Here is a 15,115-nt window from a genome sequence, read left to right as displayed (position 1 = left end):
CCAGATAGCGTAAGAGAATTTCCAAGAATAACATATAATGAGTTAATAGGCTAGGGAGTGACTAAAGGGAGAGTGACTGGGGAGGGTCCTCAGAAACATCTTCTTTGAAAAGCTGACATTTGACCTGTAAAGTAAGAAGAACCCCATCATAAAATTCCCCACGTGGGGTAAGAGCCGTTCAAACAGAGAGAAAAGGTGATAGAACTAGCAAAAACTTGAAGCTGGAACAAGCAAACAAAAATCAGTGTGTCTCATGCAACAAAAATCATAAAACTTAAGCACTTCCAATCAGGGGGAATCTTATTTCTGCTGTCAGAGACTTTCATGAAGAAACTGACATCCAGAGAAGTTACTTGATTTATGTGAAAGTTCCTACCAAGTCTGCAGAAATAGCGGCAGCTCAGCTCTGATCTCATCCAATACTGCCCTCTCATGGGCAGCAACGGAACTGAGCGACTCTTAGGTCCTCAGAGTGAGAATAAATGTCTGTTTTTTGGGGAGAATGTCAGTCTCATTGATTTTAAAAACTAATGAGACTGAGGATTTCATCTTTTTCTAAATGTGACAGCTAATTAGTAAAACTTGTGTAATTAGTGCAGAACTTCTTAACTAATGAGATTTTTTTTGAAACTGCATTTATTTCTAATATTCATATGGCAACTGTGTTTTGAAGCAATACTCTTGATGAAGAATTTCTAGTTAGGTTAAATACTGTTAAAAGACTTCTGTCACAATTTGGTGTGATCAAAACAAAATGCCATTACGATTCCAGAGGCTACCAGATTCTTCGTCCTTTGCTCCGTCATGTCACTGGAACTGCTGTCCTAAGTCAGGCTCATAACCATATGGATCTGTCTATTATTAGTTGTCAAACGAATGTGAGGACCCAGGAAGAAGTTCTAAACTGAAGTTGCTTCAGTGTACAAGCAGTCTGTGCCCCAGAAGGCAAGCATGAAGTGGAGAGGAAAGGGACACTGGAAACTTCCATGAATGACATATAATGAGTTAACAGGCTGGAGAGTGACTAAAGGAGAGTGACTGGGGAGGGGCCTCAGAAACACCTTCTTTGAAGTTTGTCCATGAGATTCCCACATGCATTTAAATTTCATTGGAAAGCAAAACAAGGCAAAATAAGAATAACAACAACAACAATAACAAAATACTGTGCTAGATCATGCACACACACACACACACACACAGCAGCAGCAGCAGCAGCAGCAAGTCAGATTCAGTTCACAAACAGACATTTTTTAAGTTTTATAAGAAAATTGAAAAGGCCCAGTGTTTACCTCTAGAATAAGATCTTATCTATGTTTAGATTGTGGGTGAGTATGAAAAACTCAATGGTTTGGGACTTCATAAATCATTCAAATGAAAAATCATTTACATTGAGAAGACATCCATTGTTAGGAGTTCAATATATTCTGTTTCCTATTTCTCTGCTCTGCTAGTGTATCTTTGTGATACAGAGAATAGGCAAGATCATCACTAAGATTAAAGCAATGTGCAAAGAGAATGGACAGCTATTCAATCCCCAAGGAAAGCTCTGTACTTAGATATTGCCCATGGAAATGGCTCGAGTTTGACAGAATTTGATTGCTAGGAATTCTCTAACTAAAATGCACTGTCAGTAAATTCTGTCTTTCCACATAGCAGGATGATAACACCACAGCTGCTAATTTATAATACACATATTAATTTATAGGATATATTATCCATTCTGTACATTAACCCTTTCCATGCAATAATCTTGCTATATTGGAATTTGTCCGTATCACTCCAAAACTTTGTTTTACTCATCCCTGTATCCATAATAACCAGAGGAGCATCAGGAATACAGCAGGTGCTTAATAACATTAGACAAGCGATTTAGCTGCTGGGATAATGACCACACTTATGAATTTAGCTAGAATCTTTGGTTTGTAAATTTCTCAGAAAGCACTGGGCTTCTGCTTTTCCTTCCACCAGGAGAAGACATTTCTGGGAGAAGCGACCTTGAGGATCCTTTCATCACGCTGTTCTTCTAGATGTAGAAGAGCAGGTTGAGCATAGGGTTGACTGGGGGTGATGTTCCGCTGATGCTGGGTCCAGCTCAGGGGAGAAGTGGCCCTAGGACAGGCACATGAATGCACAGTACCACACTGGCTTGAGACCATGGCGAGGTGGAAGGAACAGGTGGAGAAGGTTTGGTAGTGGATGGAGGTGGAGCTAAACTGTAGTGCAGCATCAGCTACGAAGACAGAGGAGACGACAATGAAAGGAAGAAAGCAGCTGTGGTCAGTGTTCCTGCTGCCAGCACTGGCAGTTTGTGCGATGGACTTTTGCACAGACAGGTACATTAGCAATGGCACATTGTGGGTGAAGCAGTAGGCGACTTGGTTGGATAGAACGGCATGCAGAAGACATGGGCCATCAACTGTGTAGATGGGGGAAAAAACCAGTGATCACACAGGCTACCACTAGGTAGGCACAAAACTTCTAAGTCATGATGAGGAGGTACTGGACACAGCAAATGACCTCATCTTAATTAGAAACCATAATAGCAGAAACAAAACAAAATAGCACTCACACAACACTTCCAGGTCTCATTAAGTGTGCCATGTGTTCAGGACATCCCAAGAAGGAGACAGCTCTCTCCTCCTGATGGACATTACTTGGGATGCCACCACTGATGAAGCAGTCCTCTTTCATGGAGAAGCTGCCCCTGAGTGAAGCATGGGTGTGTGCAAGTCATCGTCTGGATGGCCATAAAATAGAGGGATGCTGGCTGACTCAGCCAGGATCATGGTACTGACCAGTGTGATTTCCAGGAGGACCGAACGTGTGTCACTGGGCTGATCAGATGGGCTAGAAACAAATTCCCTGAGTATCAACTGGTTTTCCCCAGACTATATTGGTTTCATCTTGCCCCCTCTACACAGAGAAAAGGCAGGGAATGTCAGATCAGCATGAGAATGGGTGTCACCAAGAAATAGATCAAAGGATCAGAGTCTTCTCTCCTTCCCAGAACCAACTCTGTCCACACCTGTGTACATTTTTCGGGACTTATTTTATTTTACTTTATTGTGGTAAGGAGAATATAACATGAGACCTAACCTCATAAAATATCATTAATAATACAGTTTTGATAAGTATAATAACTATATTATTAACTAAAACAATGTTTCACCATATTGGTTCATGTTGCAGTATTCTAATTTTAAGGCTGAATAATATTCCATTATATATATATATATATATATATATATATATATATATATCACATTTTCTTTATCTATTCATCTACTGATGGACATATGGGTCATATCTTGGCCACTCTAAGGTAATGTTGCAATGAAATAAAGACTGGAAGGGGAAAGAACAGGTGTTAAAATTGTACTAATTTCTTCCAACTATTGTATATGGTGCGGTACAGTAGAGAACACATTATTATTTGACATGTATTATTGGGAGAAGTTAATTATAGTTGTATTTTAAATACAGTATTAATTTTTTACATAACTATAAGTTAAATATCTCTTCCCTAAATAATTAAATGAAAACTAAGTAAGAAAGCTATAATTAAAGATGAAATAGAGACAAAATTAGTTATAATACACCGAAAGTTGAAACAATCAAGATGATGCATATTAATCAGGGCAAAAAATGTTGGTACGCATACAGCTCTGTTAAAATATAAAGATATTAGATTGATTTAAGAAATAAAAATATTTCTCTAGAGCAAAAAATAGGTCTCATAGAAAAGCTGTCACTGTTTTTATTCAAAAGAATTTTGGAAGCTCTAAGAGATGAAATAAGTCACAAGAACCAGAAATGATGCTTGACACGATTGGTTCCATGAGAGCCCCAAAGTAACTGAGAAATTGTTAGAACTTGATTTTCCCCAAGAAAACCCTAAAGCAACTAACAGAGAAAGTTTTAGTACTAATACGGAAATTACTTAAGCTGACCAATTTCTTTTCAGTAACCTTGTTCTTTTTTCCTGCTATAATCTGTTGGTGTCCACAGTACACAGCTCTGGGCAAGTGGACTTGACCTGAGAGCATATGAGAGCTTCTAATCCCTCCACTTGAGCTTTTGCTTCTCAAGTCAGCTGTGTTTGTTCCAATTTCAAATAAGGCAAGTGCACTTGACATTATAAAAGTTAATAAAATAGCATATGAAATATTGCGTGCAAAATTGAACTGTGAATGTGACAGAGGATTCTTTCAATGGAGATCAATTAGAATGTTTTAAAATTATTTGATAAAAATTAAATATCCACATACTTCAAATTATAGTCAAGGATTTGTGAGTGTGATTCATGTACAAAGACTGTAGTTAGCACTCATCATCTTATCAAAAGTCTAACTTCCCATTTGTGTGGGATCTGATTTTTACATAAAATCTCCAAATTTTTGCTCATACCAACTGTAATCAGCTAGAAACTTTTGTTCCACATAGAAAGGCAAATAGGATACATTGACAAATATAGTATGTAATATTTAAATAAAATTTAAGGCAATTACTAGAGTATTTTTTTCCTGAATGTAATATTTTAGGGGTAAGTTCCTCTAAAATAATGCATGAGTTTGGCACAAATGTAATAAAGGATTTATGATGGGGTTAGAGGGCAGGTGCCTTTGGGCATGCTTGTTCATATGTTTTTCATAATGTGATTATATAGTTTATTGGAAGAATAATCAAGTGAGACTAAGAAAATGTTCAAAAAGATAAAGATAAGATATGCACTAAAATGAAAAATATACCATAACTTATAATGTTATAAATGTATTAAAATTATTTTAGAAATCAAAATAAGGACAGAAATAGAGAGTGCAACAAAGCCTAAGCAGATTTATGAATGTGTGAGTTTAGAACATAATGAAGTTTAGACAGTGTACCAGAGTGCTTAAGAGCACGCTTTCTGCATCAGACTGCTTAGATTCAAAGTAATCTTGGGAGCTTTATATGAAATCTCTGCACCTCCACTTATCTATGGCAAGGGAAGATAATATATGTATTTAACTCATAGGGTTTCTTTGACAATAAGGCAAAAATAAAGGAAAGACACTTAAAAATGTCCAGCACCTATTAACGTCTACTAAATGTTAACCGTTACTATTTCTTTGAATCACCACAGGATTGGGATAATGACCAGCATTCACTTTTGACTAATTTTTCTAAATTGTTACATAATGAAATTTATTTTAAATGGAAAAATATTTTTATTCTCACCAAGCGGATTCATAAAGGAATTAGAAGTCTGTATAGTTAAGGGCAAAACGAAGACCTCATCTCAGCCAGTTGAGTTATTAGGCATGTATGTTCTTGGACTTTGGTTTTTAAAATCTTTGTCAATTGTTTTGAAACTTAGAAAAGATTGCAAAGACCTATACAGAAAAGATAGATGAGATGGAAACTTTTGTTGTCTCTGGATCTATAGTTGGAGGAGAGGGAGTCCCTCTTTGATGAAGAGTGATCTGAGAAGGTTTAGAAACTCTCCTGCCTCACATGGTGCCCCATAGGACACTGACCACAAGAAATTATGGAGTTAATTATTCCTAGGAGAAAAGGTAGAGGTTTTATGATCCTTCTAACTGCATTTGAGTTCTGACTCAGTCATAGGGCTAATCTCTGGTCTTGGGAAATTTACTTACTCAGTAGGCAAACTTATTTCAGTTCTTTCAGCTAACAACTTGCAGAGTTAGTATGATATTAGTAAAAATATATGTAAAGATCCATGCACTGCAATTGGCTTCTTTTAAAAAAGGTATTGTAATGGACAAAATACCTTTGTTTTATTTTTATTTGGTGCTGGGGATTGAACCCAGCACCTCACACATGATAGACAAGTTACCCCTGAGTTACAATCCTGGCCCCTGCAATTGGCTTTTAATATGAGGTCTTCTCTTCCCACTCATTAATCTCTGTAGTCCCTTAAGTACTCTCTTTCCTGAAACCATAGAACCCCCCTCAGCCTGAACACTTTTCCTTTTATTATCTTAGTTAGTGTGTGTGTATAGATTTCAGCCAGGAATCACCTTTCCACAATTGTGCCTGAATCTTTTTCTCTCTGCATTTTCTGAATAAGGTATTCCTCTTATGAACTATTTTAGAGTCATGAATCATCTGTTACAAGACTTTTATTCCTGCATCTGGCTATGTGTTATCCATCCATCCATCCATCCATTCAATTAATCAAATGAACAAGCTAGGAAGCTAACTAGCATTTATTGAACACCACTCTATGTTAAAATCAATTTCAGCTCTCTGGAAAATATGAGAAAATATATAATGGTCCTTGATTTCAATCATGTAAGATTTAACATTTAATATAATTTAGGAAAAAACCTTCTAAGTGAAGATTTTCAAAATTATTTTAGACTATCTAAATTATCTTTTTCAAACATGGTAACTAAAAATACTCTCTTCCCTGAGATGGATATGTACATATATACATACATATGCATATACATATATGCATGAATAGATTCAGAAACAGAAGCATAGACAGATTCATACATACATAGTCAAGAATATTTGGGAAGCACTAAATGCTCTATATTTTTGTGACTTAAAATGTATATTAGCATCAAAGGATTCTGAAAATCCTGGTGAAATAGCATGTATAAATTTACTGTGTTTTTGAAAAGCTTCTTTCTCTGTGGAATGCTTTACCTATATCTTGTACCTATTAAGAGCTGGTGGAACTAGTGCTTCATCAAAGCCTCTTTGGATGCTGTGGAAATCATATTCAAGTATAACAAAAATGAGTTAAGCCACATTGTTCAGGCACAGTTCTAGCTCTTCTTACATGTTACTTCAGTTATACTTCAGAGCAATGCTAAGGTAGGTAATATTTTAATGTTTATTTTATAGATAAAGATGGAAGTCTCAAGGGATTCAGTAGCCAGTCTGAGATTAAAAAAAAAAAGATTAAGCAGTGATAGAATCGGGATTAAAGCCCCAACAGTTTGGAGCTAAACTAGAAAGACCTGGGTTCCTGGTGTCCCTGCTTCCTGGCTACATCATATAGGACAATCCACAATCCAAGCCCCCTTTTCCTCATCTGGGAAATGTGGATGAATTTATCCAACCCACTGTGTGATTTGATTGCTCAATCATTATTGGAGATAACTGAAAGCTCTTCCTACACTCTGATGCAGAGATCAGCACACTTAATAAAACAAATAGTAAGTTAATTTAGCCACTGTGGGCCACAGATGGTCTCTGTCCAATAGTATTCCTTCCTTCCTTCCTTCCTTCCTCCCTCCCTCCCTCCCTCCCTTCCTCCCTTCTTTCCTTATACCCTTAAAAGTGTAAAACACATTCTTAACTCAAGGACTGAAGATAAAACTAAAAGCAGGCTGAATTTGTTCTTCAGCTCCAGTTGGCCAACTCCTGTTCTAAAGTATTATATACTATGTGAGTTAAGATTATTTTAGGAAAAATAGTCTTAATTATTTAAAAGTAAAATTTTGGGAGGCGTTCTCATACCATATCTCTTGGCAATTCACTTTATCAGTCATTTGAGAAAATTCGTAGAAGTTTCTTTTCTTTTTTTCCCCAAGATGCTAAAAGTTCCTGTTCTAGATGAAGAAGGACACTTTCCCAGAATGCTTTCTAACCCCACATATCTTGCTGTTAAAGAGTGAAATGCAGTAAGGATATGGGCTCCAGATGAGAAGAATCCCCTGGGAATGACTACTGATGTCATCTAGATGCCGGTGGAAAAGGGGATCCTGTCAGTGGAAGAGCTGGGTCTTAGAAAGCTATGCTGGGGGTAGGGCAAGATAAAGAGGGATACCAGGAACGTAGGAGTGACATAAAATCATCCTAGGCCAGATTCTGAGAGGGACAACCAGCCTCCTTTATAGCACTCTCCTCTTTGCTCAGAGGACTTTCTTGCCTGATTTAGCCAAAAAATTTAATGACCTATATGATGTCTATTTTTTAAAAAAGTAATAGGTCTCAAAAAGGAAGAAATTCTCCAGTAGCTTTTCTAAACCAAATTTAACTAACATAGAGTTGGAAGAAAATTCCTGGGTTTGTCAAGTATGGCAAGATTGATGGGCAATTTTCATGTGGGGATCACAGACAGTCGCCATCCAAGGGCCACAGGATGGTCTCCCCAATCCTATCTACACTCAGTAGGGACACATGGATATGGGTAGCAAATCCAATTGGTGGGAAATGTTCAGGTCAGCTCAGTGTTCCCAGAAGAGGTAGAATCCATTGAAATCACCCTAGCCCAGGTAATAGGTGAGATGACTTTTAGGTCTGATTTTCCACGTACGTACTGACTGACCTCAACATTTTGTGAAAACCTTCCATTTGAGTTTCCTAACTTAAGAGTGGTTGGACTAGATCATGTTCACCTTCAAGTCTTCTAACCTTGAAATTCTGTTACTTCCCTTTCAAGTAATAGGAGATAGACTGAAGAATTGTGCCTCATCCATCCCTATTTGCTTCCTCACTTCTTCTATACTTATATTTCTATTTTTCTGTCTGCACCCGTCCCGCCCTGCCCCATCCCGGCTCATTGCTGTGACTGTGACTACATTTCTTCTGCCACTCAGCATCTGCTTTGTTTAACCTCTTTAGCTTCCTCTCTTCATCTCCCTCTTGATTCTGTTAACTATTTTACCATTTTCAACCTCTCTGTCAAATGCTGTCCTTGCAAACTTCTATCTACATCTGGGATATCAGAATTATTGGAAAAACCCCCCAAATATACATGAACTGGAATTTTGTTGCTGTTGTTGAGACAGAATCAGTCAAGAGAATCTTCTGTAGGCTGTGGAGAAATACAGGAATTTTTTTTTTGTACTAGGGATTGAACCAAGGGGTGCTTAACCAGTGAAGCATATATCCCTAGCCTTTTAATTTTTTTTAAACTTTAAGACAGGGTTTCACTGGGTTGTTTAGGGCCTCACTAAATTGTTGAGGCTGACTTTGAGCTTGTGAATCTCCTGTCTCAGCCTCACAAGCCACTGGGATTATAGGCGTGTGCCACCATGTCCAGCTACAGTTAAATTAAGAATATGATTTTTTTTAACCAGGAGTCATTTATAGAACCATAGTTTATCCAATATCATATTAATCACAACAATTTTATAACAACACAATTACTTTCTTTAGCAATTATAATGACCTAATAGTCTTTTTCTCCTAGCCTGAAACCTGTTGATAGTTGGTGATTCCATGGTGATGATAATAGCAATTAATAGAAATGACCCAGAATGTGGAGTATTTATTCTATGTCAAACATTCAATATTATCCCTAGAAATAAATAGAAAGCCATGAAACTGGGTGAAATCCCCAAGGCAGGAATGGTGGTAGAGCCAAAGAGATGACCAAGACCTTACATGGCCACACCAACATTTAAGGTTCAGGAGGATGTTGAGGCTGAAGTGTGAGAACAGTAGTGACATAAGTAAAAACCAAGAGGGTGCAGATAGAAATGTGTGTACGTGATGACTGCTCCCAATCATGTAGCCTCTTCCAGACCTTTCTCCTGAAGTGCACAAGTGCATCTCCACTGCCTACTCTACCCCTCAGTCAAATTTTACTTTGACATGCCAAAGTTAGCTCTTAACTTTCTTGGTTCTCCTGCACCTTTTGAATTTTTTCTCTCTGAGGCTGATGATTTTTTCACCTCTATATCCAACCCATCGGGAAATCCTTCTAGATTAATATTCATCACGGGGCTGGACGGTGACTGCTTCTCTTGCTTCTCTGTCCAAAGCTTCCGGCCATGGTACCCTCATCTACTACACCTTGGACCTCTGCAGCCTTTTCTAATTGGTCTTTCACTCTTCTCCTATTGTCTTATTTTCTACTCAACAATCAGAGGACTCTTTAGTGATATCCATTAGTTTTTATCTCTCCTCTGTTCACATCCTTTCAGTGATTTGCTGTGGCATTTACAATATAATACAAAATTTGTCCTGTGACCTGACAGTCTCTCTGTCATCAGATCTTGTCTACCTCTTTCCCTTCATTTCCTACCCTCTTGCCTTTTTGGATTGTCCTGAAGTGTCAAGATCTTCTTGGTGGCAATTCACAGTGGTCAGTCTTTGCCACTTTACTGGCTTTGTGGTGTGGCCAAACCACCTAAATCTGTCTGTGATTCTGTTTTCTCGTTTGTAAAATGGGGCCATACTTATTATTATTATTATTTATTGTTATTTTTTCTGCTAAATATGTTACCTTAAAATTTTGCCAGTTAAGACGACACGTATTTTATTATCTCAGGATTCTGAGGGTTAGATATTCAGAGGTGGCCGAGCTGGGGGTTTCTGCCTTACCGAATCTAATGCAGATGTTGTCAAAATGTCAGCCAGCTCTGAAGGTGCGGCTGGGGCTGGAGGGTCTGCATCTCTGATGGCTCATTGGAACAGCTGTTTTCAGGAGGACTCAGGTTCTTACAGGTTGTCATGGAGGATGTGGGTGTCCTGCATTAGTGTCCTCATGATGTGGGATCTAGTTTTCTTGAGAGCAAGTGATGTAAGTCATAAACTGCAACATCTTTCGGGGCTTTCACTTGGTATTCACTTACCATTATTTCCCAGTGTGCTACTGACGGCACAGGTCAACCTTCCTCAGTGTAAGAAGGCACTGAAGAAAGGCTAGGCACCTCTATTCCTTTCTTTACTCCTTTGAGGTTTCAACATATCCTTACTTCAAAGTTCCTTTCATATTGTTCTATTTTTTTTTATATTTTCACAAACATAGATTCTTTTCCTTCTGTAGTGGTTTTGACTCACTTTCATTACTTTAGATTTCCTTGTGGTGGGTTTTATTTCTTCCTGGAGTACATCCCCTCTCTGGTGTATAGCTTTGTGGTTTGCTGATTCTAATGCAGAACCCGTCTTACATCAGGAGTTCATAGTGTATAAATATTGTATTTATAATTGAATGTTATGCTTATAATTATTTCAGGCCTCATGCAAGTGAGGAGGTTGTGTTAGATGTTGTTTGTTTGAGTGCATTTTGTATGATGTTTCTGGACAAAAACCCAAATAAGTTGTCAGAGAATTTTCAGCTTCTATCATGACCAAGTTAGAAATCCAATTGTCAATTTTCAGTTTCTAGTTTCCATCTCCTGCTTCTACTAAGGATGTTCACTCCTCCTCTTCTACTGGGCTGAGAATTCAATATCTCTACATCCTTGCCAGCATTTGGTGTTTCTAGTTTTTTTTTTTTTTTAATTTTAACCTTTTTCCCTCTTGTACCAGTGATTGAACCCAAGGCTACTTAATGACTGAGCCACCTCCCCACTCCTTTTTATACTTTATTTTGAGATGGAGTCTTGCTAAGTTGCTGAGGCTGGCTTTGAACTTGCAATCCTCCTGTCTCAGCCTAAAATCATACACATTTTATATCACATTTTATTGTGGTTCTAATTTTCATTTCCCTGAAGACTAATCATCATAAAAGTTGAGAACTTTTTAATCGAAATATCGGTCATTTGCAAGTCTTCCTTCTTTGCCTCCTGCATATAAATAAATATATACCATGGTCATGAATGAGAAGGTTCAATATTGTTAAGAGTTTAATTCTTTCTCAATTCATCTCTCAATCAAACCATATGGTGTTATTTGTTGGTTTGTATCTTTAGAGTTTTGCTATCTAATTCTGAAATGTATACGGACATACCAAATGCCTATACTGGCCAAACAGAATTGAAGAGAGCAATATTGGAGAATTTATTCCATCTGATTTAACATTGACCACGAAGCTACCATAATCAAGATGGCGAGCTATTGGGTTAAAGATAGATCAGTAGAGGACAATAAGGAGACAGATAATCAAGTAACAGTTATGCAGCCATTTAATTCATGGCAAAGAACTAAACAGTACAATGAGGAAACACTAGTGATCATGTATGATGTGTTTTAACTTATATTCTGTTGCCAATAACACAATAGACTGGGTGGGTTACAAAGAAAAGACTTTATTTAGATCCAGACCTGTAGGTCCAAAAGTCCCATCTGATAATGGTCTTGCTGACAAAGTTCTGAGATCCCGCAGCGCATCCCATGTTAGTGACAGAGTCTGTGCATACGTCTGTATGTGTCTGGCTTCTCTCCGTCTCACAAAGACACCAGGATCCAATCCTGGGACCACATCCTAATGATCTCATCTAATTTCAGTCACTTCCCAAAGGTGCCCCTCTAAACACTAATCAAACTGCTTCCGACTTCTTAATGGCCTAATGAGGGACTAAACTCTAGCATGAGCTCAGCAGGAAAACCCTTTTCAACCCATAGCAGCATGGGAAGAGCTAAGTATCCACATTAAAGAAATTGGACCTATCTAAGGTCCAAAAATCTAAGCTGGATCATAGACTAAAAAGTACAAGCTACAATTCGCCTTTCTAGAATAGAACAGAGGTTTATTACTTATTTTATGTAGCTTTCCAGTGGAAAGAAGAGCTGTATTTTTTGTCAAAAAGAGAGATACATTTTACCAATGTTTCATAGCAGTGCTATGTTAGGCTCCTAAGTGTCCCTCCAAGATCCATGTGGTAAAGATTTAATCTCCAGCATGAGGCTTTTGGGAGGTGGTGTAACTTTAAAGAAGTCAGGTCTAGTGGGAGATCTTGAGGTCCTTTGGACCCCAGTTTCTGCCTCTTTCACTTCTAGGCCATGTGGTGAGCACTTTTCCTCTACCATGCACTCCCAACCCTGATGTACTGCTTTACCACAGAGCAAAAGCAGCAGGGCCAACCAAGAATGGACTGAAACCCCCTTCAAAACTGTGAGCCAAAGCAAAACTCTTCTCTTTATAAGTTGATGTTTGTTAGAGTGGTGGAAAGCTGGCAAAACAAGTAGAAAACAAATGTAACGATGAGTGTAATTCCAAAGAAATAAAGACTAGAATTGATGGTATTTTTGCATTGATGTAATCTTTCCTATGCCAAGTTCAATTTCTTGACCATAACTAACGGTGAAGTACTGAAAACTATCGAGTGTTATTTGCACACATAGACTAGCTAAGGAAGCAAGAAAACCATAAAACCAAGCAACATTTGGACATAAAACAAATAACACATGAACAAATAACTTCAAAACAAAAAAGAATACCAAATTAAAAAACTGATAGAAGCAGAAATTTAATATTTGGTTATACACATTCATGCTTTATGGATTTTTATGATGTCAATGCTAAAAGTCATTGTATATAATTATTGGTACATAAGCTAGTGACTGCATTAGAGGTAATTGGAATTGAGTCAGTCTGTGGGCTAAAAAGTCAGCACCATACTTTTATGTATTCAGAAACCATCTAATAATATGGAAGACAAATTTAAAAAGTAAACTATGCCAGCAAAGTATTTTTCCTTCATTTTGATCTATGTTCAGCTGCTGAACATTAGGACATTAGTTAAGTGTGTATGCAATTTAAACATAATGGTACTATGAGGAACATATTTTTCTTTCATTAGCGTTTCCCAAAACATAGCTAGTACAACACTATGCAATTATCAAGAATTATATTATTGACTAAATTTCAAAAGTATATTCTGAAAGATCAGCTATACAAATAGGAAAATATTTTGGAGTAACTACCTAAGGCCTTTTAATCATTACGTTGGTGAGTGTACTACTTCTGTCTTTAAAGAATAAAGGCCAGTATAGGTGAACATTGTGCTTCACAGCACAGTACAAGTTGAAAACTGCTTTACATTTGAGATCATACTATCACATGGCAACGTGGAAAAGGGATATAAGTCGTCATTATAGTCATTACTGTATGCTGACTTACATATTCCCAGACCATGAAGAGAAGAAATCTCATGTATTAGAACTGTTCAGAGAAATAAAGAACAAGAAAGAATTATAATTAAAAACATTCCTAGACACCACAGGTCCAATGAATGTTTCACACGACTTGCAAATAATTTATTAATTAATAGACGAATCCCAGTGAGGACTTTGCTTTTCCAACAGCCTTCCTGAATGCACTGTTGACCTCTTTGTTCCTCAAGCTGTAGACCAGGGGGTTCAGCATGGGGATGATCATCATGTAGAACACAGATGCGATTTTATCTGTGTCCATGGAGTGTCTAGAATTTGGCTGTAAGTACATGAAGGCGATGGTTCCATAGAAGATGGAAACAGCTGTGAGGTGGGACCCACAGGTGGAGAAGGCCTTCTTCTGTCCCTCAGACGAATGCATCCTCAGGATAGCAACCAAAATGAACAGGTAAGAGCTCAAGATGACCAAGAGAGTGAAAAAAATATTGAAAGCTGCCAGCACAAAGAGCACTATCTCATTTGTGTAGATATTAGAGCAAGAAAGGGCCAGAAGTGGGGGAATGTCACAGAAAAAGTGATTGACCACATTGGAACGACAGAAGGAGAGATGGAATGTGAAGACTACATGGACAGAAGCCTGCAGAAGCCCACAGGCATAGGAGGCGGTGACCATCAGGACACACACAGTGCTCGTCATGGTGGTGGTGTAGCGCAGGGGCTTACACACGGCTGCATGGCGATCCAAGGCCATCAAGGCCAGCAGGAAACTCTCAACAGTGACAAAGGCTGCAAATAAGAACATCTGGGCTGCACAAGCATTGTAGGAAATGATCTTATCTCCTGTGAGAAACCCCACCATGACCTTGGGAGTGACAGCTGAAGAATAAACGCAGTCCACCAGAGACAGGTGACTGAGGAGGAAGTACATGGGAGTGTGGAGACGGGAGTCCAGCAGGATCAACAGGATCATGCCCAGGTTCCCAACCAGAGTGATGAGGTAGATGAGGGTGAAGACCATAAATAAGGGGACCTGTAGCTGGAGGGCATCTGTTAACCCCACCAGAATAAATTCAGTCACCTCTGAGATATTCTCCATCAAAGTCAGTTGGGAATGATCATGAGAAGGATGTAGCAAGATGAGAAATCAAATCATTTAAATTGGGTGCTACCATGAGAGCTAAGCGTGGCCAGGGACTCCTGCTCGTGTGTAGCTTCTTGTTCCTGGAGGATTCGGTGAAAGAAGCTGGACTGAGATCTGGGCCCAGGTGGGTTGAGGGAGGTCCTTCATCTCTTCATGGAGAATGGTACAGATGGGTTTGCAAGGGTCATTGCTGACTGTGGCTATCCTGGTGGTCTTTGTTTTGAC

General features: G+C 38.3%; 1 protein-coding gene across 1 annotated transcript; it reads right to left on the bottom strand.

Annotated features, from left to right (window-relative positions):
* Nucleotides 1-13,900: 13,900 nt before the first annotated feature.
* Nucleotides 13,901-14,848, bottom strand: LOC124092926 (olfactory receptor 5B12-like). Its single transcript, XM_046444862.1, has one exon. It carries the CDS (start codon nucleotides 14,843-14,845, stop codon nucleotides 13,901-13,903), a length of 945 nt encoding a protein of 314 aa, XP_046300818.1. The 5' UTR covers nucleotides 14,846-14,848.
* Nucleotides 14,849-15,115: the final 267 nt, after the last annotated feature.

This window comes from Marmota monax, unplaced genomic scaffold (assembly GCF_021218885.2).
Source record: "Marmota monax isolate L192 unplaced genomic scaffold, Marmota_monax_Labrador192_F-V1.1 WCK01_AAM20220418_F8-fsc00038, whole genome shotgun sequence".
Lineage (NCBI taxonomy): Eukaryota > Metazoa > Chordata > Mammalia > Rodentia > Sciuridae > Marmota > Marmota monax.
Note: the sequence above shows the minus strand (reverse complement) of the source record. Positions and strands in the feature narration are given on the sequence as shown.